Below are 27,714 nucleotides of genomic sequence, written 5' to 3' on the forward strand. Positions count from 1 at the left end.
AATTAATATAAAAATTATAAAATTAATAACAACCAGTTAATTTGAGTTATTTTATATTATTATTGTTATTGTTATTATTATATTATTTATTATTATTTGTATTAAGTTAATGTAGACAAAATTAAAATACAGAGAAATACATTTATTGTTGAAAATTATATAATTATAAACAAATGTAGAAAATAAACAATTTTAATTCAAATAATGAAATGTTATTTGTTGTAAAATGAATAGATGATTATTATTATCATTGTAAACATTTTTCAAGTTAAAGTACTCATTTTTATTTTTAATTCCTTCCCGTTTAAGTGCCCTTGAGCGTTTTCTTTTTAAAATGGTCAGACTTTTATTTTGTCGAAATGTTGGTGAAAAGCTGCAAACTCCTGTTGTAAACCGTGTGAAGGTCTCTGTTAAATCTGCATCGTCTGACTGTATTTGTCCCATAAATGGCTAGTTTTATGCTGTAAAGTATAGTTATGGCGTGCAATTAGTTCTCGTCTTTTTTAACTATAAAGTAGCACAGAACATTATCTGACGAATGAGCTGTTATTTTAAAGCAGAAAGGTCAAGCGGCGAATGCGTCTGTAAATGGTTCCTGCAAACTACGAAAACGAATAAACGTCGGGCTTAGAGCGGGATTTAGTGCAAAGTGTGCTGGGAAAACAACTCCAGCCCCAGGTCTCTTTGTGTTTTAAGTAATCCTTAAAGATGGGAGCGTAACAATAGGACTGTTCACGGGTCTGATTCTGTCGTGTGCTTGCTCTAACATGATGTGACCGAATAACTATTACACAATTATATGACGAATACAGTAAAAGCATACAGTAAGATACATAATTGTTTCTTTTTACATTATGTAGCTTTATGACGCCTTATTCTACTTTCACTAAATGTCCATGCATTGATAGACTGCATAGTGCACAGTGTTCCCATCATGCACTGGGGCATGTAGATGCCTACGTGATACCCGTATTATTTACTTAGATGTTTCAAAGTAACATACACCGTAGAAGCGTGATATGAATTGTAAGTGTTATATGTAAAAAGTAAAAATTACTCTTACTAGCGAAGCTATTTTCTGCAGTAAATAGATTGAAGAAGCGGTAAAATTTATTTCAAATGTGTTAGTGCAAATTATTATTAATAAGTAAATCATACAGGGTTTTTTTTTTCCAGAAACATTTGAATATTTTAAAATTGTATTGAATGGAATTTTAATAAAATATCATTTTTTTCATATTTAATAATTAGTTTCTTGGCAAGTTAAAACTTGGAATAGAAGTTTAAATGTGCTGTACCTTGTTTAATGTTTTACTAAATATAATTATTAATTAATAAATTATTTAAATAATAATAATATTTTTTAAGCTGTACTGTGCTGTAGTGGACTTTTATTTTGCCTGTTATATTGAAGAACTTTTATTTCGTTTGTGTTTGTTATTGGCATTGTTTTTATGTCCTTCAGAAATCATTTACTGCTCAGAAAAAAATATCAATGTTAAAATCTGCTGTTTTTATTTTTTTTTTATGTGAAAAATGAATCATTTGAAAGTTCAAAAGCTGTATTAATTCTTTTTGAGGATCGATAAAAGACCAAAAACAAGCCGAGCGTCCAAGCAAAAATGATTAGATTTCCTCGTGAGAAGGATATGGCGTGTGACGCGGGATGTTGTGGTTGAAATAGAATTGAGTTAGAATTGAGTCATATCTTCAACTGTGTCTTATGCATGCAGAGTGGGAGCTGTTTTTAGTACATTATTAATGCTCCGCACAGATGTCGGACGCATCATTTGTTATAAAATAGTCGCTCTGCTTACGAATGAAAAGAGAAAATTATTTATGTGTGAAACACTTGACGCAAAAATCATGTTCCCGCACGGTTTACATTTCCCCGAATCAATCCGAGTTTGCTCAGACCCATGCCCCGACGTTCAGAAGAAGACATGCAAGTCATTAAAAGGCTCTGCGGGTCAGATATTTGCCCGTGTATCAATAATAAGAGTTCGTTTAAAGATTAAAAAGAAAAAAAATCTAGTTTTTGTGTGTCGGTGAGAGAGTGTATGTGGATGCTAATGCTCCTTTTCAAGCTTCATTTCCCAGATTGATTTTTTTGGGATTTAGACAATAATGCGGCATCAGAGAGAGAGAGAGAGCTTTACTGAACTGTGATTACAATAAAGTCCTCTAGAAGTGCTTGTAGGAAGAAAGACTTGAGTGTAATATCAGTTTAGAGCCGCTCTCACAGGCTGCTCTTTAGTTGTGTCTTCTTCAGTTCTGTCCAATACTCAACGCCGCCGCCGTTACTTGAACAGGGACACTTTTTAGGGAAGTTGGACGTATTTTGGGTGTTCCTTTAACAGTTTAGGTCGCACATTTGCCAAGTAAATGTAAACAAACCAAGCCTTTATTAAAGCGTCTGTAGATAACGCGTGTGTTGAAAGAGAGCTTCAGGGTCGATACACTTTTAAATCAATGGTGTTCAAACTCCACTTCGGGGCCTTTTTAGATGCTTTACATAATCAGTGACACAGATTTTACTCCTTACTGCAGAAAATAGGGATCTTTTTACATTTTTACTTTTTACATATAACACTTACAATTCAAATCGTGCTTCTAAAAGTGTTTGAAACATCTAAGTAAATAATACGGGTATCACGTAGGCATCTACATGCCCCAGTGCATGATGGGAACACTGTGCACTATGCAGTCTATCAATGCATGGACATTTAGTGAAAGTAGAATAAGGCGTCATGAAGCTACATAATGTAAAAAGAAACAATTATGTATCTTACTGTATGCTTTTACTGTATTTGACAGAATTTGTCTTAAAAAAAAAAGAGTTAAAAATGAAAAAACTCATTATTTAGCATTGTTGGACACGTTACATGTTAAATGAACGAAATGGACATGTGAGAGAGACCTATGAAATTCAATATTATTGCAAATATCGTCAAATCTCTATGGACACGGCAATAAAATCGTCATAGTAGTTTTTACAGCACTGTATTGTTTATAATTTAGCATTAAAAGATGACAAAACTTTATTGATCGGAGAAACCATGACAGCGTATTAGTCATGCAGACCGAGCTCAAGACGGTGGCGTTTGTCATTTGGGCGTTTCTATAAAAAAAGAATGAAAAATAATAGTGACGCCGCCGTGAATTCGTCTCCTGATAACCATGCAAAACGCACTAGGATTTATGAGCTGCTGGGTTCATGAATATTAATCATGCTGATTTGCTGAGAACAGGTGAGCGCCAGCCAATGAGATTGTTGTTTGCTCATTAGCTCCGCCTACCACCGCCAGAGAAAGCGGCAGTTCGTAAAAAGCTGAAGAATTTCAAAGCAACTCCGGGAAAGTGTTACAATTATAGGCCTAATAATATTAGAGTATAATAATTTATTGTAACGCCGCATTTTATTATCAGTAACCGTAACGGCATTGTAACGGTAATTCGTTACTCGTTATTTAAAAAAATAGCGCCACTGGTATTTACTCGCCTTCGTTTCTTTAAAAGTTGCTGGCATCCATCGACTTCCATGGTATGTAAAAGGTCGTTTAAAAGAAAACAACTTAAAACATGTTAGTAACGTTCTGTGCTTCATAAACAAACATGCAAGGTTTAAACGTACTCCAGTCGCTCAGCGGTCATAAAGAAGCGTGCATGCCAATCACGTGCCACAGAAAATATCGTATTTGCGTTCTGCACGTGCTGCGGATTGCAGTCAGAACCAACAGATAGTAAGAGTAGAGACGGGTGTATGTAAACGGAGCGTGAAGACCCGTGACCGTAGCGTCTCTCTCTGTTTGCAGACCTTTTCAGCGCGGTGCAATAAAAAGTGAGAAATACGCTCGCCTTCTGTTCGGCTCTTCATTCCTCTTACTGTAAGCTTGTGAGAAGGTTGGCGTTATCTTGGTGCTCGACCCTATGTTTGGGATTGAACTTGCAAACTTTGTCCCCGCTTTTGTTTTAAAAAGATATAACTATGCAGATACGATACGGCGTATATACGGTTCAAGAAGCCCTTGCCTTTTCAGCTGTATTTTCTAAGCTAGAAAGCCGCTCGCGTGGGAGCCGCATTAAAGGTACATTTTGCTTAAATAAGCTATTTGTGTGAATTTTGCATGATGCATTCATCATAAGATTGTGTTTTAGCTACAGCAGGGCGCATTTTGCATCGCACGCTCGTATTTATAAACGGAACGTCGCCTCTATAGAAGAGTCCGTTTTTTGACCCACGCCTGGTTAATTTTAGAAAAAGCCAGGAAAACAATTTTGACCTGAATAATGACCCGGAGAGATGTTCATGGTTTGAACTCAAAACTCTATAAAGGATATGTTCAGCGGTGAATTGAGACTTTTTTTGGTAAGAAACGAATAAGCGTCCTGTGGCATAGCTTTTCTTGTTTCGGTAGCTGTGGTCTACTAAAAGAGACAAAGGCATCAGAGCTAAAGTGGAGAGGACAAAGAAACAGGTCTTAAGGAAGTTATCTGTAGGCATCTTCCCATTATTTCGTCAGACTCTTATTGCATGGAAAGTCATACATCGCTTCTCTTGTTGCTCTTTGACTGAAAATTACAACCAAAAATGACACAATATGGTGTCTTATCGTAATTGTGTTTTGTAGACTTTACAATGACATAAACTGTATAGAGTTTTCACAACTTTCAAAGCTTGAATGGAGTCTTGAATGCTTTCGTCAGCTGACCGTCTGACATCTTCGATCCACTGAGCTCGCCGTACTCCTCACAGCCTCACTCCTGTCGAAATGAAGTACGGTTGTAGGTCTTTTCTGCCCACTTTATTTTTGTGGTGAGGAAAAACTAGCTGCAAAGATGCTGTGCTTCCTCGACTTCCTTCTTCCCTTCAGATTTTATCGCGTGAAGAAAAGCAAGTAGAAGGAGAAACGCCACATGCGTAAATGTCACACTTATGAGTTTACTTTGACTTTGGTGTGGTTAGTAGCACTCGTGGTTAAGTTGTGGATGGGTAATGGTAGACGCTGCTTACGTGAGCAATGACTGTGAGAGTTTTTTATTAGAAAATATAAAATTAAACTGCTGTGTGTTATGTACACACCTAGTCAGGAAGTGATAATGAGGAAATTTACAAATGCAACTTTTTGACAGGAATCAGGAACAGTCCGGGCAATCGATGTTTGTGAAGTGGGTTTATGAGGTTGCTTTATGAAGTAGGTTCAAGTTCAAGGCTATTTTACCTTTGTTTTGTCTTGGTCTTATTTTGATTAACTTTTATTTTTGTTTTATGTGTTTTTCTTTTCAAGTAAGCTATTTGGCCTTCGTCGGCCATTTTGTTTCTCCAACCATGACATCTTTTTATTTAATTTTTGCTTTTTATTTGATTGTATACAGTAAGTAGTTGGTGTGTGTGTGTGTGTGTGTGTGTGTGTGTGTGTGTGTGTGTGTGTGTGTGTGTGTGTGTGTGTTTGCTCGTGCACTCCTTTTGGAGTAGATTATGCTGTTGTGGTATAAAAGTGAGGATTTTGTTTTGAATGTGTTTAACTGTTAAAATGTTTGTTCCAATTAGCGGTTTTACCATTTAGGAGTTTCCAAAAAGGTTCTAGACTCCATAAACCATTTTGAGTTAATTAATCGTAATTAATCAAATTAATCGTTTAGGAGTCATTGAGCAAGTAAAGTAAAAAATAAATGTATATTATAACACAATGAAAGTGTTTTTTTTTTTTTTTTTTTTTACATGAACGTCAGCCAGTTGTTGGGGACTCCCATAACCACAATACCAACTTTTCATTAATAATAGTGGCACTTTAATTTTTTTTTACTTTGTCCATGTCTCCATGCTCACCCTGCCATTGGCAAAGAACCTGTGTGCCCTTACATAGGGCTGTTATGTCCCGATATTCTGCGGGTGGCATAGTCGAGTATAGTATTTGTGTCTGTTTTTATTGATAACTTGCCCTACCTGGCCACTCTGCCACACGTAACACATTTTACAACTGCTGAATATAGAACGAGAAGATTATCTACAATATTGCACTCATTCAAACACACAATAAAACTTCCATCATGCATGCCGAGAGAGATCGAGTATAAAGCCAGATGCGTGATCTCTCGGCGCACAAGACCTCGGCCACTCGCTTGCAGAACAAACAGAGCCTCTCCTTTTATAAAAGACAAAATCCTTTTTGGCACTGGGAGACTAACCTCAAAATGGCCTAACTGTTAAAACACAGCCACAGGACAATACACCAAGCCCATCCTTTGTTTATAATGACGTGTCCTTTTTCAATGCCAACACTGAGAGTTTCATAGAATTTAAACCAAGTTAATCATTCACTGATAGATTCCCAGCCTGTACCTCACCCGGATACGTTCAAGCTACAAATTAAGTTCCTCTAACCCAGTGGTTCCCAACCTTTTCTTGTTTGAGGCACCCTTGGAATTTTTTCCGAAATTTTGGCGGCACCCTCAAAAGATCTCACGGCACCCCTTAGTGCCGCGGCACACTGGTTGGGAACCACTGCTCTAACCCAGTGTAGTTTGTTGGTTGAACGCGATTTAATTTAGAAGTCATCATGACTTCAAAACACTCGTTTTTAGGGTGTATATCTGACCCACCGTGTCCTCTTGACCACCATCTGTCTCAGACATCTATAACGTTGCACGCCTGGCTGGACGCTCCTCACGTCACTGCTGGATTGGTCACACAAGCTTGGCTATATCACAGTAACTCGACGCCTTCTCCAGAGAGCGTCTTTCCACAATTCCACAATAGCACCACTCAGCAACGTAGGATCACAGCTTGACTCTCGGTGTTTCCCCCCAAAAGCCACATTTTGATTCCAACAAAACGGCACAGATCGGATTCTAATCTCCTTGCTTTCACCTCGACTCTGGCTTTGTGTGGCTTGAATGACAGGGAATGATGGAGAATCTGCTGCGCTGTTACTGGTCTTAATGCACCACTAAAGGGATTAGCTCTTACTTTCAAGGAAGATGATGTTTTTAATTTACATTTCATGGATAAAAGTGTCTGTCCTTTGCTTCCAGTAAAACTTCCACAAGGTTTTACACTAGATTTTATAACATTGGATGCAATTTTCTTTACTTTTAAACACTTTCCAAGAAAAGGGATTTAGCAGCCATGGAAGAACCATTCGGGTTTCCCAAAGAATGTTTCAGAGAACTGTTCTTAATGTGTGAAAAATATTTTAAGAGCCTGAAGAACCTTTCTGTCCACTTTAAAGAACCTTTGGTGGAAGGGAACGGTATCACGGTTTCTTCAAGGAAGCGTTAATGTCAGTAAAGAACCGTTATTTATTTATTTCTTTTTTTAAGAGAGTTCTGTTCAGATTTGAGCATCAGTGAGGCACTGCTGTCGGGTGGTGGATTTGCCTTTTTAATTAATGTTTGAGCTTTTTTTTTTTTTTTTTTATGAATCAAAATCAAGCCATCTTCAGACCACTTTGAAGTTTACTGAGGCCCCCTGGTTTGGAGGCACTGCTCTAGATATTTATGTTGTCATCAGCCACTGGCATAAACACTTGATAGACCGCTAATATATACAATCCAATTTCATACCCATACAGGAGCTATAACGGTACTGCGGAAGAGTGCTATGTGGTAAAAATAAACAAGAATGCATTAGAGTTGAAGTTATGCTTGTTTGGCATCTAAATTCTCTTTGATGTTATCAAGAATGCGATTGTTCCTACCCTAGTGTGGTGTCAATCCATATAACATGTTTTTAAAATTCATGACCACATCTGAAACTACTGTAGATCTGGGCATTCATAATGTAATGTCTTTTATCTCACACTGTGGATGCATACTAGAGTGTGTGTGTAGGTGGATTGTTGCGTGGGTGATTCGTGTCTTCCTCTGCCTCTAATTTAGTCTTTCTTCTAGAACAGAAAATGCACAATACCTCTACCCAATCTTCCCTGCTTGTGCAGCTCTGGAGTATTATTTATTCTCGTAGCACCCAAACTTAACAGGTTTAAAAGGACTGGTACAAATCCCAAATTTAAAGTATGAGGAATATTAATTACGCCTTATCAAATCTCACTATTAATTACTTGATGTGTCTTTAGAGCCTTTTCCTATGAGCTTTTTCATGTGCTGATACATGACACTGATTGGTCCAGTACCAGATCTCTAAGGGACCATGCACTCATGCCGTAGGTGATGGTTTATATTACCATTGGAAAAAGATGCCCAGACGGCCAGTCGGCGTTGAACTCTGACCTGCAGCGTTCATTTGCATCCGCATTTTAAACTTGAATTTGCCTTTTAGTAAATGTCTTTGTATTGGTCATAGAAAATAGTCACTATAATGTGTTTACTTTTTACTTTTTTATTGTTTGGTGTAGCAACCATTTCAATGTCAACTGCACTGCTATAAAATGTGCAAACAGTCCAGACCGCTATAAAACCATAAAACCAGAAACGGGTGGTATCAGATTTTCCATTGTATTTGTCCGTGGTTTGTATTGCAAATCTCAGGCTGGCATTTTTTACATTAAAATGGAAGTCATGTCATTTAATTGTCTTGGCTCTTTTTGAATGGCATCGGGAGTGAAATGGCTTACCCTTTTGTAATGCTAATGCTAATTAAACTACAATAGTATCAGGACCTGATCAGGAGAAATAAAGGCAGGTTGTGTAGAAGTGCCATTCGATATGGTGAGAGAGAAAGGGAAAGCGAGATGAGATAACTGTAATTAGAAGCCGAGGGAAGAGGTGGCCCAGACTCGTATGGAAGATATCCAAGACTTTGTTAACGTTAGACAGGCAACACTGTCCGAATGCTAATACGTGACACCTGTCCTGTCCTTGTTCTGGGTTTCTTGTTGTCTTTGTCTCTGAACGTGTGTTTGAATTACCCAAAACATAAAAAAAAACACACTTTGCAATTTGAGATCCAGCTTGAAAGAGAACACTGTCAACCAAACCAGTGTTTTGCATGATCAGTGCGTTTTTGTGCTCATGATTTTTTGTTTATGTTGCTGCAGAGGGTGTACTTGGTGTTCTTGATACGTGTTAAATGTATGAGTAATGTACACCTTGTAATGTCCCATTCTTCTCTTTTGCAGTGAAAGAACCTGGAGATGTCGCAGAAGAAGATATTCCTAGTATTGATTGCAGTCAGTACGGTCAGCTTGCTTCTGCACCATGGGGGTCACTTGAACTTGTAAGAGCCTTAACGATCCCTCCATTTGTCCCCTACCTCATTCGTTGGTGATGCACTGTATTTTTTATTTATTTATTTTTTTACCAAAACATATTTCAACCTAACAAATAATATAACAAGCTTAATCTACCATACTGGGGGCATGAAGACACTAACGTGATCAAAATGCATGAGTTAAACGCATTGTTTTTGGTAAATTTTTCAGACCTCCTAAACTAGTTTGGCCAAATATTTGTGGTTGCCAAAATTTCTGAGCACTCATTCCTCTTTTCTGCCACCATTTGTTTTTAGTCTATTCTATTTGATTCTTGCTTTACCTAGCTGAAAAGATGATCTTCAACCAGACTATTGTAATGGCCAACTAGACAAACTGGTCTCCCATCTCAACCAAATAACCGAAATGGCCCTAAAACCAGCATACCAGACCAGAAGTGGCCAGCTAAAAAAAGCAAACCAGCTAAAGGTCTTTGCACACCGAGTCTGAAGTACTCAGAAACCTTGCATGATGCGTATTAATTAATCACTAATAAAGTCTTCAAGCAATGAGGATTATTTTGTTGTAGTGTCTCCTCTTAAAATTGAAATATTGAGATCGTGTAGAGAGAAAGAGAGTTTCACCTTTATCAAGAAGCTCCGGGATTATCCTGAGTGATTCTAAGTTCACTCCAGGATGTCATGGCTCAGTTTGATGTTCTGCAGCGATATATTGGTGGTGTAAAGGCACTTAAAAAGTGTCAGAGAAAGATGCTACAATCATTACAAGCACAGACAGTGAGAGACCGTTTAGCACTGCATCTCCTGTCTCCAATGGAAGAGGAAAGGTGGCTGTTGCTGGTAATTGTGTGATTACCAATTTCGCGAAATGTGATTTAGTAAATAAACTGCAGAGCGTTAAGTTTTCTAATACATGCACGATTAGCATGTAGCCCATTCAAACAAGGCTACACAGCAATGTATTTGCTTGTTGTCTAAGGTCCAAATATACGCTTTTCACTAGGGTGCATCCTTAATGACCACTAAATTCTCTGAATTAGTTTTTTTTAAAACCTGCAAGAATTTCAGACCATAGGAATAATAAAGTTTTATCAGTAGGGCCTTTTTTCTGATCCTTCCAACATTTCTGCATTAATTCTCCCCTCTGATTGTAGGACGTTGGAGGCTTTCTGGTTGGGCTGTACATCCTCCAGGGCCTCCCCCAACCAGGGCAGTGGCGGACCTTCTGCTAAACACACCAGTGTAGCCTTCCTTAAGACGCACAAAACAGCCAGCTCCACTGTGCAGAACATCCTCTTCCGCTTTGCTGAACGCAACAACCTCACTGTGGCATTGCCTATTACCACCTGTGATCACCAGTTCTGCTATCCACGACCGTTCAGTGCCCACTTCGTTCACCCACACACCACACCACCTGACATCATCACCAACCACTTACGATTTAGCCGGGCTGAGCTACGACGCCTCATGCCCAACAACACAATCTACATCACAATACTGCGGGAACCGGGAGCGATGTTCGAGTCTCTGTTTACCTACTTCAATCAGTACTGTCTTAGCTTTAAGCGTGTCCCAAATGGCTCTTTAGAGACTTTCCTGGACCACCCTTGGAGCTACTATCGTCCAGAAGAGAAGGATTCAATGTATGCGAGAAATACGCTGACCTTTGACCTAGGCGGTGATAAAGATCGACCATCTTCAGAGGCGCCGGCATATGCGAAACGTTTCGCTGCGGAAATGGAGCGAGTTTTCTCGTTGGTCATGATCGCGGAATACTTTGACGAATCCTTGGTGCTGCTCCGCCGCTTGTTGTCTTGGGATCTCGACGACGTTCTCTACGTCAGTCTCAACATGCGCACACCTGATTCCAAGAGCAGCCTTTCCAGGGAAAATACGGCCAAAATCAGAGCATGGAATGCTATAGATTCGGCACTGTATGATCACTTCAACTCCTCCTTGTGGCGACAGCTCAGAGCGTTGGGACTAGCGTGCGTTGAACGGGAAGTTCAGCTTTTGCGTCAGTCTCGTGACCGACTTGTCCGCAGCTGCTTCGGAGGGCATTTGCCACCGCTTCGCTCTGCCGCACAGATCACGAATAAGGAACTACGGCCTTGGCAGCCCAGTGCCAAAGTGGAAATTGTTGGGTATGATTTACCAGTTAACATGACACAAAAGGGCCATGTTCCTCCACGAGACGAGTGTTTAAAGATGGTAATGCCAGAAGTGCAATACACACGGCTGTTGCTGCGCTCAGAGTCCCTACGTTATCGAAAGCGGTTTCCATTACGGAGCTCCCAACAGACTTTACGAACCGTGGGACAAGTACGTGCACACAAAGGATCCCTAGCTCCGAGTCTGAATCCGCGACCCTCAGAGACTTTGGCTCGGAGCACCAAAGGAGCGCTACAGCTTTCCCAATAACCAGTGTGAAAGGATAGTTAAACTACTTTTCTTTTATTCCCCATTCCTTGCAGCTAAATGTCCATGAGATGTTGGAATTACTTGAAAGCTTGAGGTCATACCTCATTTGTATTGGATGTGAGCACAACCAAACGTACGCTCACGTCTATTGTTCTGAAAGTTCTAAAAAAACAAAATCTTTGTGTTTCTCAAATTGAAATGTAAAAAGGTGAAGGAAAATATATATTGAAGTCTAAATGCCTGACATCTGGAATGTGTCTCAGTCTCCCAAGGACTCTCTCTCCATATATATACCATCACTTACTGTTTGTTTTTAAGCCATCATTGCCCTGCTGGAAAATCCCAAATCAGTTTAAGTCAGTATCTGGGGTTTTACATGGTTTCTAGCTAGTTGAAGCTAATCTCTTATTCTCATTGTTGGTCCAAGCTTGTCTAGAGGGTTAATCGGCTGTGTTACCAGCTGCTGATAGTCAAGCTTAATTTGAACCACCTCAAAAGACTACAAGCTACAAACTGCTGGATCTTGTTTTTTTCAGCAGGATCTTTAAAATATCTCTTTGCTGGTAATTGCATCTGGCCATTGTTAGGCTTCGTTGCAACCCTTCATTGTTTTTTACGAACAGCGCTCTGTTTGAGCGTGATCTTTTACACATGCTTATCAACATACTGAGAGCTGCACCTGAGCCACAAATCACCATAATTGACTCTTTAGTTGTGGTCCAAAAACCTAGCATCATGTGTCGATGATGAGGCAACCGTCTCAAAGGACATTTAAATATTTAATCATTTATTCTTCAGCCTCTCCTTGGCCAGTGCTAGGGTTACACAGCCCTGCATTTTTATGAGGCCGCTATGGACCAGGCCAGAGAGGTTTACTAGAAGCCGGGAATAGTGACAATTCGTCTATGTGGTCCAAAACGAGGTCAGTGATGAAGAATCGCTATACGTTATAAGCCAGAGTAAGCATTGTGTTAGTTTCTTCTTTGTTTTTTGGGGGTAATACAGCAGTGCATTTACGAATATTTTAAGTAATTATATTATAGTCAGAAATACAGCTCTACATCGTTTGTTTTAAACTCTACACACAAGTAAGCAAACGCAAAAGCTTCTAGCTGTGTGAGATTGATTATAATGCCTGTGTTTGCATACTTGCATAGAGTATGCTTTTGGCCTAACTTTTCTTTACCGAAGCTTCATTTAACAAAGGTATTGGGTGGTGACCGAGCAAATGGTGGCCACCCTCACAAAGAGTCGTGCCAGTGGAATGTAAAAGCATAGTCTTTCAACTGTGTCTTTGTACTTAAAACGCCCATCTCTTAAACCAGTGCTTTTCAACTGGTTGGCTTTTGCAACAGAGGACTGACTTTAAAATGAATTTACATGAAATTACCATAGAGCTTGACTGGACTTGGATCAGACCTGGAACCAACTGGTTGAGAACCACTAGTTTAGTGTGGTGTTCCCCAACCCTGTTACTGGAGGCACCCCAACGCTACACAATTTGGTAGCATTTTAATTTAAGGTGTCCATAATACGTTGTACTTACAGAAAACAAAATGTACTTACCATGTGACGAAGTTATGGAACAGTTTGTACTCACAGTTTGTAATTATTTAGATGTAATGGGCTGCTGCTGTGAATGAGTCCGTTACACAGCTATTTATGCAACCAAATGATTGTCACTCGTGTTGCAGACTTTATACAACATGATTATAAATTCAAGTACACAGACATATGCTAAACATATGCTACTTAAAATAAATTGCATTGTGAACTTCATGTGTATCTATACTGTACAACTTATCCAGCTGCACCTTAGTTTGATGTAACCCATTAGTACACAGCCTAATTACATGTAATACCTTTCTAATTACATTAAAATGACAGAATATTACACAGGCAAAAGCTACTTAAAATGAAGTGTATCATGATTGTACTTAAATATAAGTAGCTGTGTAACTGACTGTTACATATGTGTAGCAGTAGCTGCCTGTTACATGTTACAAAGTGTAATTACAGGCGGTTCCATAACTTAGTTACATAAGTAAATTTCATTTATTGTAAGTACAATGGCTACTACAGAGTACCTAATTAGGTAATTACTCTGTATTACGACTCCTCAAAATGAAGTGTTACCCACACTTTTCAGTGCTTCCAGTCTTACTTTATAGTGTCCCTAAAACATGTGTACTTACATGGTAACTAGGTTTGTATTTAGTATGTAACCACAGTGTAATACTTGTGTAACTACAAAAATATAACAACCCTCAGAATGGTATGTGTAAGTATGTAACAGTGTAACAAATATGTAACAGTCAAATACTCGTGTAACAGGAATACTATAACTAATGCTGTTTTGTAGAAGCATTATGTATAAGAGTAATTAGAACAGTTTGATCCAGGGGATGGAGATGGCTAGGTGTAGGGATATACAAAGTGGGAGCAGTTGGATCTTGAGGTTAAGTTAGCGCCGCAATGTAATATCGGTGTACTCATATAGTACTCGTATAACTTAATATTAAGTGTAACATCCTGGACACCAACCACAATTTATATGTAAACCCTAACATCAGACTAATTTCAATGCATTTCAGTCCATAGGAATTGTCTACTTAAAGTGTAACACTTTATCAAAAAGTGTTGTTAGTGCCGTTACACAATTGTATTTTCATTACTAAAGAGAGTTGTTACCTATGTCCCGTTACACTATTTTACTTACAAATACCATTCTGAGGGTTGTTACATGTGTTGTTACACAAATATTGCAGCTGTAGATACTATATACCATTGCGTACTTGCACTATGGTTACATATATGTGCACATCTAGTTACTAAGGAAGTACACAGGTGTTAGGGACACAATATAAAGCAGGACCGGGATTCCTAATCAAACACACTCTTCAATAGAAACTCAAAGGCCTGAAATGGTTGGGTCAGATAAGAGACTGATCCAGAAACAAGGTTGGGGTGATGCAGATTTTAGGGTACCAAATAGGAAATACCTCCTGAAAGAACAGCCTCTTACAGAGCATTGTTTCATTTGCTGTTCAAAGCCACAAGGTTGGTTTGGTTGAGGAATACATTTTTTTTTTTTTTTTTTTTTTTTTTTTTGACAGGATGCAAAATTTGCTGCTCTCTCTCACCAACTTTTCGGCAATAACAGTTCCTCCTGAAGTGAGGTTTTCGAAACAAAAAGTCGTCCTTCATTTGGTAACCTCTCGCTGTCGTGTTTCTTCAGACGTACTGTATTGTAGAGAATAGTATCAGGAGCAATATAGCAATGGTATAATGGATTCACTAGTCAAAGGAAGGTACGTAGATCAAAGCATCACGAGCGCCTTGAAACGGTTATTCACTCATAAACCAACTCCTTTCTTTAAGAGCACTGGATCATACCTAAAGAAATACTGTTAGTGTTTGTTGTGAACATACTGTCTGCCGATCTCAAAATTAGAAATACCTCGGAAAATAAATCCAAACTGTCGTTAGTGGAAGCATCTCGGTCCTTAAAGACTGTCCAGCCATTAGACGTGTAGAAAGTGCTCTTTGATTGTATATAATGTACTTTCTGATGAACATAACATCATTTTGAGTTCAAGATGAATATTGAACGTGTGACTCGTTCTGCATTCTCTCGGTAGATAACACTGCTGACAGTTCAAGGTTTTTTTTGTCATCTCTTGAGTGATTTGCCATAATTTACTGCATACAGAGAATGGGCTGTGCAACTGGACTGCTCTTTGATGAAGACTGTGAAGAGAGAGATGTTCATGCTTTTTTGCGCTGAATGATTAGATGACAATAGATGTTTTCCCGTCCAATTCATTCTTTCATACTCTATTTATTTAACTGCTACATAATCAGTGACTTTTAGGGGCTTTGAATAAGATGCTTCTGACAATCAGAGGTTGGCTTCTGCGGCTGTGTAATGAGACATGTGAAAACATTGACCATTAAAGCTGGAAAAACATCCATCTGGCTCATGTGCTTCATTCCAAGAGTAGTTCAACGTTTTGGATTGACAAAAGACGAAGACGATTGAGTAGAAAGGGTGGTGCCGTGAAATTTCAGCTGACCCACCCTGATTCCCTTTCAAGTGTAAAAAATTATATTTTCCAACATGTTTTTGTGCTAAGGTAATAACGTGTCGCATCTGTGTGTTTAATAAAATTTGAGATAGAGATATAGATAGATGGATAGATGGATGGATAGAGATATAGATATAGATATTGATAGATATAGATAGATAGGTGTGTGTGTGTGTGTGTGTGTGTGTGTATATATATATATATATATATATATATATATATATATATATATATATATATATATATATATATATATATATATATATATATATATATATATATATATATATATATATATATATATATATATATATATATATAGATATATAGATAGATATATAGATATATATATATATATATATATATATATATAGATATATATATAGATATATAGATATATATATAGATATATAGATATATATATATAGATATATAGATGTATAGATAGATAGATATAGCTATATATAGATAGATAGATATATATAGAAGTGTGTGTGTGTGTATATATAGATGTGTGTGTATAGATAGATAGATAGATAGATATGTGTGTAGATATATATATGTAGATATACATATATAGAGAGAGAGAGAATTAAAATCACACACACACAAAAATAAAATATATATTATTTATATTTGAATGGCTGATCTTGGTCTTGTCCCTAATAATAAAATACATATTTTACAAATACGTTTTTTTTTAAATGCAATTATTCAGTATAAAATTACACAATTTAATAAATAAAGTTAAAATTAATATTTAATTAGATGAAGTGTAACAGAAATTGAATTTAAAAAACCCTATCCCTGCTTTAAAAAAACCAAACATTTTATGCGTTTTTAAAATGGTTTGCAGTGTTTCATAAACCTTTTGTAAAATTTGTCATTAATCTATAGATCTATATATGAGCAAAAATAATATGTATATGAGCAAAACTGCGAACAGAGCGGTTTAACACGGTCACTTCGGGAAGGATGTCAGCCGGCAGGTTTCGTAACCACAGCATAGATGAGCTTTCATTAAAAGTTTGCTGTGCTGACGTGTTTGCACATTTTCATTCCAGCGGTTTTGTTATTTTTATACTTATTTCAACTTCAGTGCTTTAGGTTAAAGACAATTAAAATGCAATGTGCTTGACGTGACCGTGTGACCTTTCCAATTAAAGCTCAGGTGATGGAGTAGTGCCTCATTTAAGTCGAGTTCAATTACAGTCTTGCTCGTAATGCATCAGAATGTCAAGTAATCTCGTGGAGAGTAACAGTACTGAGGCTGGTTTGCATTTCGAACTGCTGTGCTTGACATTTTAGTCTCTTTAAGTATTAAAGGAAATTTTTTGGAAATGGGCTTATTCTCCAACTCGGAGTTAATAACTTGAGTTTTATCATTTTTGAATCCTTCCAGGCGATCTCCGGGTCTGGCGATAGCACTTTTAGCATAGTTTAGCATAGATCATTGAATCCGATTAGACCAGTGGCATCGCATTCGAAAATGACCATGGAGTTACGATATTTTTCCAATTTAAAACCTGTGTCTTCTATAGTTATGTAAGTAATGAAACCGACGGAAAATGAAAAGCGTGATAACCCAATAATTAAAGTGTAAAAAAGCCCTTAACAACGCCCTCAGGACTTCTGCGTGCGAAACACGACAGACGTGTAATCTTTTTAGCTTCTAGTCTCATGGTAAGTGTTTCCTGTGGATGCAAGTAACCTGCAGATGTAGGACTATAATAAGCCGGCAGAAACATCAGAAGTGAACTGACAGATACACACAGACTCTTCTGCATGCTGCTCTGCTCCTGCAGCTTTGTGATGCATCAGTGGTGTGTGTGTGTGTGTGTGTGTGTTCACTGCCATTCTGTAGGCGGTTGCCCTGCGGCATTAAAGAGTGAAGTGTGTGTGTGTGTGTGTCCTGTCTCTAACCAAGATCAGTTCATACAGCAGCAAAAGTAGAAACACACAGGGCAGAAATGACACAGATGACAGCAGCAGGAAGCTCATTCTGTAGAACAAGTCCTCATTTATTCCTCAAGAGAGTGTGTGTGTGTATATATATGTATGTGTGTGTATATATATATATGTGTGTGTGTATATATATATATGTGTGTGTGTGTATGTATGTGTGTGTGTGTGTGTGTGTGTATATATATGTGTGTGTGTATATGTATGTATGTGTGTGTGTGTGTGTGTGTGTATATATGTATGTGTGTGTGTGTGTGTGTGTATATATATATATATATATATATATATATATATATATATATATATATATATATATATATACACACATGTATATATATATCTTTAGCTGTATTTAAGCACATAATCAATATAATGACATTTTTATTATTTTTGTGTTAGTACTACAGTTAAGGATTTTTGTGTTGCACTTTATTATTTAGTTCATGTTTATTGCGATGTTTTAGTCTTATGTTCCCCTGTCAGTTAAGGAATAAGGCAGAAATAAGCATTATATATATTTTTAATTAATATTTATTTAATAGTTATCATTTTTATTATGTCAATATAGCTATTTATTTATTTATTCAGTTTTCTGTATTTTAACACAAAGATAAATGAAATGAAATAAGAGATGTTGCCTTGGAAGCTATCGCTAAAATAAAATAACTTTCTATTTTATTTCAGTTTATTTATTTAGTTTCTAGTTCCTAATAACATCCCTTATTAATTAATTAATTCGTTAATCGACTTCACAATGGTTGCTCTCTGATTGCGTATTCATATAAATTACATTAAACACGATTACCTTAATATAAAATTACACAATTATTAACCTTAAAGCACATTTATCTGATGGAACATTCGAGTCTTACAGAAATTGAATTTAATACGCTGTGAAATGCACAAGTTGACCAGCGAGAGATAAAAAAAAAAAAAAAAAAAGCGAGGTGATGGAGAGATAAAGAGAGGAAATCTCCAGCAAACAGGCCCGGAGAGCAGAATAATGTGTGTGTGGGAGAGAGAGTGGGCACGGACGACCCTTCAGAGGAAAAAAAACATGAGTAGATGAAAAACAGCAGATATGAGAGGCAGAGGAAGGATGATGGGAGATTTTAACACTAAGCAGTAAAGATTTAAAGCCCTTCAATGCTCCACACACACACACACGCGCTGGCAGTTTAGTCCGTGAGCGAGCGGACGCTCCACGCAGCTGATCTTTCAGCAGCAGACTAAATATTTATGATGCTCGGAGGTGAATTATTCAGGACTCTTACAGACCCTGCAGCCAATAGAGACTTTCAGAAATCAACTCCATCACTAGAGAATAAACAAACCCTAACTGCCCTGGGGAACGGTGTGTGTGTGTGTGTGTGTGCGCGTCCTTCAGTAAACGATTCCTACAGCATGAGATAAAAACTAAATGTAATAAATATAGTTAATATGAAAATGCAGAAAGGTTTTAGGTTAGAAGCTATCATTAGCGCTGCAAAAGAAAAAACAATAGAGGTCAATGGAAAGTACTCAGCTTGATAGAATAATAAGTGTGTGTGTGTGTGTGTGTGTGTGTGTGTGTGTGTGTGCAGATTGCAGGCCGCTCGGGGCAAAGACAACAGCTTGTGTGTCGCTGCTCTATCACAGCCATCTTAAGACTTCTTTAGTCTGCTGAGATATAGTGCTACATGCAGCACACCCCCACTGAAATGCTTGGGGTCGGTGAGATTTCAGTTAATATTCATTAAAGATGCATTCGATTGATCAAAAACATTCGTAATGTTAGGCGAATGCTGTTCTTTTCAGCGTTCTGTTGAATACTGGGTTTCTTGAGTGCGATTTCTGAAGGGGCCGAGCGACGCTGATCACATTTCCGTCCAAAGGTCCGAGTTTAGCATCTGCGAAAAACTGGAATATTGCGTTAAACATTTGCGAATAAATAAAATGATTTGCATAAAAGTATGTGGATGGAAACTACTGAAGACTGGAGTAATGATGCTGAAAATTCAGCTTTGATCACAGGAATAAATTACAATTTCAGAGCTGTTGCATTGGAAAACCGTAACGAGCTGATTCTTCCGTGCAGCACAAAAGGAGATGTTTCGAAGGATATCCAAAGCCTTTATCTTCCATGCAGTGAAAGGGAATGGAGAAGGTTGCTGTCAAGCTCCTACAAAGACAGAATTCATACATCTTACAAGTCTTCTAAAATCATTGCCCTGACACAAAATATCAAAGGATGCTTTCTATGAGGGCGGTGTTGCCAGGTCCGTTGTTTTCCAGCGGAATTGGGCTGCTTTATCACTGCTGTCGTGTGTTGTATTTCACGTGCACGGGTTGAAGCCATCTCAAAAATGTGATATTTGGCCCCCGGAAAGCAAATTGTACAGAGCACGGTTGGGCGGGCGTTTGTTGCGAAAACATGGCAACCCTGTGTGAGGGGAAAGGATGTACGCCCCCAAAACCCGGCTTTGGAAAATCTAGCTCGATCCCTTTTTCTCTCAGTGGAAAAGAGCGGCTAAAACCTTTTAATAATCTGGCGGTTGATATTTTGTTGAATTAAATGTATTTGTTCGTTCGTTTTAGAAAACATTCGACATCCACTTTTTAATTAATAAAATGGATGTATTTACAGTAGAAAAGTACAAAATATCCTCATGGAGCATGATCGTTACTTGATGATTTTTGGCGTAAAATAAAAACCTGTCATTTCGTCCCGCCCAACGTATTTTTGTTTATCGCAAAAATATCACACATATATTTATTTAATGTACAAACTTAACACATTTTTCTCAAATATACATACATGCATGTATGTGTACGTAATATACATAGCATAGCAAAAATGTTTATTGGATGCAATTAATCGTTTGACAGTTAAAAAGTTTGCCGTTCACCTTTCATTCGAATTGTTCAACGAATGAATACCAGTGTGTGTATATTCTAAGGCTTTCTGAACGCGCCGGCGTGAAATCTTCACCTTCACTGTTTGTTTTTCCTTCACCAGATCCGATATCGGACGATAAGACCTCCGCTTCATTTGGTTCATCGGTCAGTAAAGCGCAGCGACGGAGATTAATCCCGTCGAGAGACTCGCGGGCCCAGATGAACAAGATTTCGCTCTTTACTAAAGAGCCGCGGCTCGATATTAGCAGACGGGTGGAGAGTGCCTCCGATTACACCGAGCGAGCGAAAGCAGATGTGCCATCATTAAACATCAATACCGCATCGCCTATATGGGGCCCTCGGGAGTCCGTTTCCAATCCATACCCCTCGCTCTTCTTTCCCCGTCTGTGTGTTTCTGAAAGCCCCTGTAACTCAAGCCCTAAATAAAAGCTCGGGCATTAGGTAATCCGAGTTGTTTTTCACTAGTCTCCACGCCGTGGATCTGGGATTGGAGGAAAGGGGGCAGCTTGTGTTTTTGTGCGTGTGCAAATGTGCAACACGACCCCCTTCGGGCTCCGCTTGTTAAAGAACTGCAATCGAGTCTGAAATCAAGCCCGGCCTCGGAGGGAGCCGCGGCTCTCAGAATTGGATTACGGCGTATGAATGGGCTCTGTTCCCCCTCGGACGGGTTCTCCGCGGGACCCCGGACTGCCCCGCCGCCGCTCGCTGACGCTAATCTACTAATCTCCAAGGCTTCTCGATGCTCTCGTGGCCGGATTGGATCCTCCGGCGCTAATTGACAGATTTCGTCTGGTTCGTAACCGTCTCGCGCGAACGTCGAAAGGTGCGATTGTTGGCGAATAGAGAGATTCTGAGCGTAATCTCTGAGCGTGATTGTCTTGCGTGAGAGAGCAGTTCTGCTGTGATTAATTTGGCTGTAGATGTGAAGGGATTACACAGATGTGTCCGTCTTGTTTTGGGACACGCTGGCCATGTGTTTGTGTGGATGTGTAAACGCTCATCAGAGCTAAACCCTTCCTCCAATTACCCATCAGGCCCTTCTGCTCCATCATTCCTGCTTTCCAGTTCCTCTTCTATCCATTGCTGGTTAGATAATGACCCCGTCGTTCTTTCTTTCTTGCAGTCGTTTTCTGTCACTCTGTTATTCGTTCTGTCTATTTGTATCTATTTAAAAAAATTTTTATCTCCTCTGGCTCCCTCTCTTTTTCCATATATCCTATCTGAACCCTATCTGTCTTTCTGATTCATCTGTCATTGTCTTATTTTGTCTGTCGTCATTTTTCTGTTTTTCAGTGTTATTCATTCTTTTGTCTGTAGGTCTATTTGTTCTATATTTCTGTCTTATTTTTGGTCTTTGTTTTTCAGTTTACACTCATTCTTTTGTCGGTTGTTGGTGTCTTTCTTTTCTGTTAGTCATTCTTTGGTCTCTTCTGATTCTCCTCATTTTCCATATCCCTTCCATATCAATAATTCTGTTTTTCTTTAAAGTGCCCCTATCATGCCATTTTTAAGGCTCTTAATAATGTCTTGGGAGTCTCCTGCAAAAGCTTTTCCCGCCATGCATGCATTTAAACCTAATGTTTTTTCAAAACAACCCATTTTCCAGCGATTCTCAAACGATTCGTTGGAAGCAGTTTAAACCCCTCCTTTCTGTGAGCCTACTCCACTCTGATTGGTCCAGTCTGCTGCGATTGGTCTACTATCGAACACCTATAGATAGTTCTGCATTTAATGCTCTACTCAAATATAAGCATCTATTATTTGTCATACTTAAAGCTCGTGATTCATTAGAGCTGCTGGTCCATTTCTACTTCAATACGAAAATGTATTTTATCTTTTTTTATAGAAATATTACAGCATTTGTGCATAATTTAAATGCATGAAATGTGTTTTAGATAGTTGTCTGAACCAATGAGCATGCAGCTGTGTCGTCAGTCAATGGTTTCCCATCATGCTTTTGGTCAGCGCAGTCGGTGGAAAGCAACCGCGCTCGCCTGCTCAATCCGACACAGCCGTCTCGCCCGTCGTGAGGTTTTTTTTTGGCACACGTCTACATGACATCAAAGCAGGACAGACCTAGCTCGGACACTTTTCTAACCGGCATGCATCGGTTCTGCGCAGATATCGCTCATCTCAAACAGGCCTAATTACTAACAACTCGTTTAGGCTGTAAAGAGTCGCAGATCTTTTACATTCACATACATCTTCATAACACACTGCATGAAAGTCAATATTGGAAATGGCACGACAGGGGCACTTTAAGTCTGATGCTCATTCTTTCTCAATGCGTGTATGTTTTGGATATTTTATTTCTTTCTGTTGACTTTTTTTGCACGTCTCTGTTTCATGTAGTTTATCTGGAGCCGCTGTGCTGCAGTAATCCAGCTCTTCAGGATCCCGGAGCTCAGGTTTAGATGAAAGGGCTTCCAAACCAGTTCATCTCATAATAGAAAGAAATACACTCTCAAGTTGCCACAAAACAAGGTTTAACCCATCTTTATTTTCTTTTGTTTTTATTTTCGGTCAATCTTTCAGTCGTTCTTACTGTCTTTCATCCTTTTAGGTTTTGTTTTGTCCTTTTCCTCATATCCCTTTCCTGTCAATCGTCTTTTGTCATTCTTTTACGGAAGCGGCCATTTGCACAAAGTTTAAATAGCATATTTTCTTGGCCTAGATGTTGCACTTAGCATAGTAAAGAGCATTTAGATTAAGTGAAAATAGCTGTGCTACTTATTACAAGCGGCAATTATCTGCACCTCAGTATTGAAGTACATTATAAAACAGAATGCAATTTATTGAGTGTAAATGTTCGTTTTAATTCGAATTATTAAATAGATGTCATGGTTGGACAATAAAGCCCTCCCTACACCTACCCTACCCCATACTTTAATTTCAACTTTTCGATTATTTCCTTAATTATTATTGAACATAAATGCTTTTTAAAATGTAAAAAGGGAGAAAAGATGTCGCCAGAAGGCGGATTTGAATTTAGGTCGATCATGTCAAAATATGATTTTCCATACATTTTCCCATCTGCACCACTGAAACTGATATAGGTAGTTATCTTTTTGTAATGATGACCGTCCCAATCACACGTTGGTGGGCGGAGCCAGTGTAAATAGCCACTGCCGTCAAGGTGTATGAGTGTGAATACACACTCTGTTGTTACTTATCTTCATTTCTTTCAGCCATCCTCTTTCTTTTTGCGGTTCCTTCTGTCATCCTTTTCTTTTTCTGTTGCTCTTTTCGGTGTTTGTCATCCTTTTCTTTGTTTCATTTTTCTGTCATCCCTTTCCCTCTCTCTCTCTCTCTCTCTCTCTCTCTCTCTCTCTCTCGTCTGGTTGCGGTGTGTTTGTGAAGCTGGCAGAGGGCTGCTTATGTAACACTGCGGCGTGTTTTTGCTGACACATATATGTGAAAGAGGATTGGCGTGAAGCCCTGGACAAAGAATCTGATGTTTGGGGATTATTTCATATTGATGCGTGTTTCTTTCAGCGCTCGGTCACCGCAGGCGACTCCGATGTGACCTGTGTCATCAGAGGGCAGCGAGGAAGCTGACTGTGGAGAGCGTGGCCCGCAGCTGGTCGAGAAGATGGAGGCTGATCTGAGCGGCACCCACTCACCCGCTCCGCTCCCTGTCTGCTCGTCTCGCGCCGTCTCACTGTTTCTCACACGCCGTCCTGCTGCAGGCGCCTGTTCCCTGATGTTCTCCCTCGGATTCACACTCGCCGACTAACACGAACGCACATGTGCACAAACACACATGCACAGAAACTCAGACTTAACCCTTAGCGTCTCTGCTGTTTTAGACTGCAGTGAGGTTAAACAGAGACTTCTCAATCAATCAAAATCGATATGAGCTCCATTTATTGGTAACACTTTATTTAGGGGTTGCTTATTAGCATGCATATTAGTGCAATATTAGCCATTTATCAGTGCTAATTAATAATGCCTTATTCTACATCCTTAATCCAATACCTAAACTATACCTTACTGTTAATAAACTCCAGATTAATAAACACAATGCCAAAAACGACATTGACACAGAAAACTATTGCTGAGAACATTTCCATGTGCGTCTGTAATGTAGCTCTTAAGTTGTATGAACGCTTTAATATGAACTCCTATTCTGAGGTTGACTTTTTTTTGTCTTTTTTGAGACTTTTGTGTTGCATTAAAAAAGCTATGATAGCAACATGATCGTAATAACTACCGACAGAAAGTATTCCGGTGGTGCTTAATCTAACTAACTGTTCGTAATCAATTAACTCAAGCCATCGTGTTTGATGATCTGTCTCTGAAAACACTTACAGTCTCTCTCTCTCTGGCGTCGCGATGGTAATGTGCTTATTTTCTGTAATGGTCTACAACCGCAATCACACAGCAAAGGGTTTTTTTTTTTATGTGTGGGTTGTTTATGATTGGATGCTGAAAGCTCGTTGAAGGTAAATCACTGCATTTATTTACTTCTCCGTGTCTTCGGTCTCCATCGCACAGGCTGGGACCTCTTCTTGTTTTTCATTTAGCAGGTCAGGGGGTCGCCGCCAGGTCAGCGCTGACAAAATGTCACTTCTTGCAGGCGCTGAATCATACGGCCATTGCTGTGTTGATGAAGCCATAAACAGCTTGCGTCCCGGCTCTTGCGGGTCCCTCGGGAGGGATTTCCATGTGGAGATCTGGAGCATGCCACGGGAAGAGAGGCGAGCGGTTTAATCCTCGTCCAAATCGGACGTACTTTAGTGAAATACGTGCATGATGGGTGGTTTACGGGTGGAAGGGTCCTGTGGGTGAAATCGAGCGAATTTAGTCAATGAGATCTCCTTGATGATCACCGTCTAGTCAGCCTATACTGCCATGGAAAGGAAAAACGCAGCAACTGCACAAAGTGCTGCAGGGATTACGTATTTCTGCAGCTTCGCATCATCCTTGTTTCCTTGACAAAAAGGCTAACGGGATTTTCCCATTGGCTTTTGGATTACTCTCTGACCTACAAAAGTTTGTGGTATTTGCATGTTTTGTTAATCAAGATAATCTACCCAACTTTTATGAATTTCAAAGCCAAAACGCAGTATAATCACCAAGCAACCCTTTTCAATTGTTCTTTTAAAATCCGATACAAAAATCATCATGCAACAGTCTCTTTCGACCCTACTCGACTTCATACTATATTTAAAAAAAACTTAATTTATTCCCTTTCTAGCTCTCTAGTATTTATTTGAACACTGACTGAGACTTGGTACAAGAAGCAATTCTTCCGTCTGTTTGCCTCTTTAACATCAATCCCTATATGTGTTCCTCAAGTCTCAAGTGTTTCTTGTTTCAAGACACGTAAAGATCACCAGAGTGGTTACTGACGCATTATATCTTTTAGAATAAACCACGAAACTTGTGTCTGGCACAGACCTCGTTTCAGGCATTTCACCAAAAACCCCATTGATTCTGATGGAAGGGGAAGTCAATCTTAACTGACCGTTTTTGCTATAGTTATTCCCAACCAAAAATCAACCAACTGCATAATATAGATGGTTCATTATGGTGTCACTTTTAAAGGGCCATCAGTTTAGATATGCTTTGTATGTGAGCGTATGCATGCAAAACGTACTAAATATCTGTACAATGATGTCGATTACATTTTGGATATACTCAAGTGTTACGGTTGAAGTTAGTGATTGATTATGCGGCAGATGTTGTAAGGTTTACAGTCATTTCCAACAATGTGGCACAATGAGACGCCTAATAGCTGAGCTTAGCTTCATGCAAACGAGCGCTGATTCAGTCTGACCTGATAACATAGTTTGACCAAAGTGACAGAGCGGCATATTTTGTTCCTGGGTCACGCATGATTGCTTCTCGAGGGCACGTCTCCAGAGCTTGCCTGCAGACTATAATTGAACAACACGTTTTTTTTGTTTTTTTTGTGGGTTGACCCTGTCCTCATATGCCTTAATAAACTGTCCCGTGGTAGTTGTTAGAGAGATGTATCTCTCTCTGCCTTCTGTCGCTGCGGTGCGGTCCTCTGCTCCGCGGCGAAGGGGAAACGTCCACCTTATTCAGGCATGGAGATCGCCGGAGGCGCAGCAGTCAGCTCTCGGCGCTAATTACGGCTGAGGATAAGGGCACTGGAGCGCGCGGAGATTGTGGCGTGTTGCTTTTTTTAACCTCTTGCTGCCGAAGCAGAGATTTGTTAGAGAAGGGGAGGAGAGAACGGACACTTAAGACGTAGAGAGGTTTAATGGTTGAATGGTTTGTTCCCGGTGTTACTGAACGTGTGTGTGCTAAGCAATGGAGGAAGACATTTCTTCCCTTTAAAGGAACGGTTCTGTCGTCTCACTCATTCTTAGGACTTCGTTTTTTTATAGGAACACCAACAAGCTTGGAAAAGGATTAAACGTAGGCTAATATAGAAAGGTTTGGGGTTTTTTTTTACATTTGGCACCCCCAGCTGATCGTAAGGGGATGCTAGACGGTCCGTGAAAAAGTTTAAAACTCTTTAAAAGCAAACGAATACGAAAGTGACGTTCAAATAAAAATACATAAAATAGAAATATGTTAAAATAAATGCACAACAAAAACATCTATTAAATGCGTAACGGGCCTACGATTAGATTTAAATACATTATGAAACATTTCATTAAAGTAAACGAATAAATACGAAATAATAATCAAGTTTAATAAATATTAGTAGCAGTATTAGTACCGCTATTAAGTTTCCAGGTTTTTCATTGTTTGCACATCACCCTCACTAAATGATTTATTAAAATGAGTATTTTCTATTTTTTAAATTAATTAAATAATAACTATTACACAAATAATGCCTTCAGCAGTATTGTAGCCTACTCTGGTTAATAGTGGATACTAAACATGCTAATAATATTTTGCGTAAATTCAAAATGTCTGAATTAAAACTATACCATAGCAATTCAGAAAAAAACGAGTTAGAGAGATTGTAATTTACATTTGGGCTCGTGATACGGTGTTCCGGAGTCAGGTTCGTCAACTATATCTTTCTTTAAAGCATATTATATTCGTAAAACTTGTTTTTGTTGTCTCAAGTAGAACTTCTCATCTTACCTGTGCGTCGTCTAACGGTCGTTCTCTTTTCGCGCGCTTTCCCACTCTCTCGCTCTCCTCTAGCGCCATCCAGCGGATATGACGCGAAGCGGAGGCGCTGTT

General features: G+C 38.9%; 1 protein-coding gene across 1 annotated transcript in view; it reads left to right on the forward strand.

Annotated features, from left to right (window-relative positions):
- gal3st3 (galactose-3-O-sulfotransferase 3) overlaps positions 1-15,565 on the forward strand; it is a 24,353-nt gene extending 8,788 nt beyond the window's left edge. The window contains exons 2-3 of the mRNA XM_043245801.1: positions 9,081-9,178; positions 10,327-15,565. Of these exons, the coding sequence (XP_043101736.1) occupies positions 9,096-9,178; positions 10,327-11,593 (1,350 nt within the window). The 5' untranslated portion in view covers positions 9,081-9,095 and the 3' untranslated portion in view covers positions 11,594-15,565. The remainder of the gene's footprint in view (positions 1-9,080; positions 9,179-10,326) is intronic.
- Positions 15,566-27,714: the final 12,149 nt, after the last annotated feature.

Source organism: Puntigrus tetrazona, chromosome 7 (assembly GCF_018831695.1).
Source record: "Puntigrus tetrazona isolate hp1 chromosome 7, ASM1883169v1, whole genome shotgun sequence".
NCBI classification, from domain to species: domain Eukaryota; kingdom Metazoa; phylum Chordata; class Actinopteri; order Cypriniformes; family Cyprinidae; genus Puntigrus; species Puntigrus tetrazona.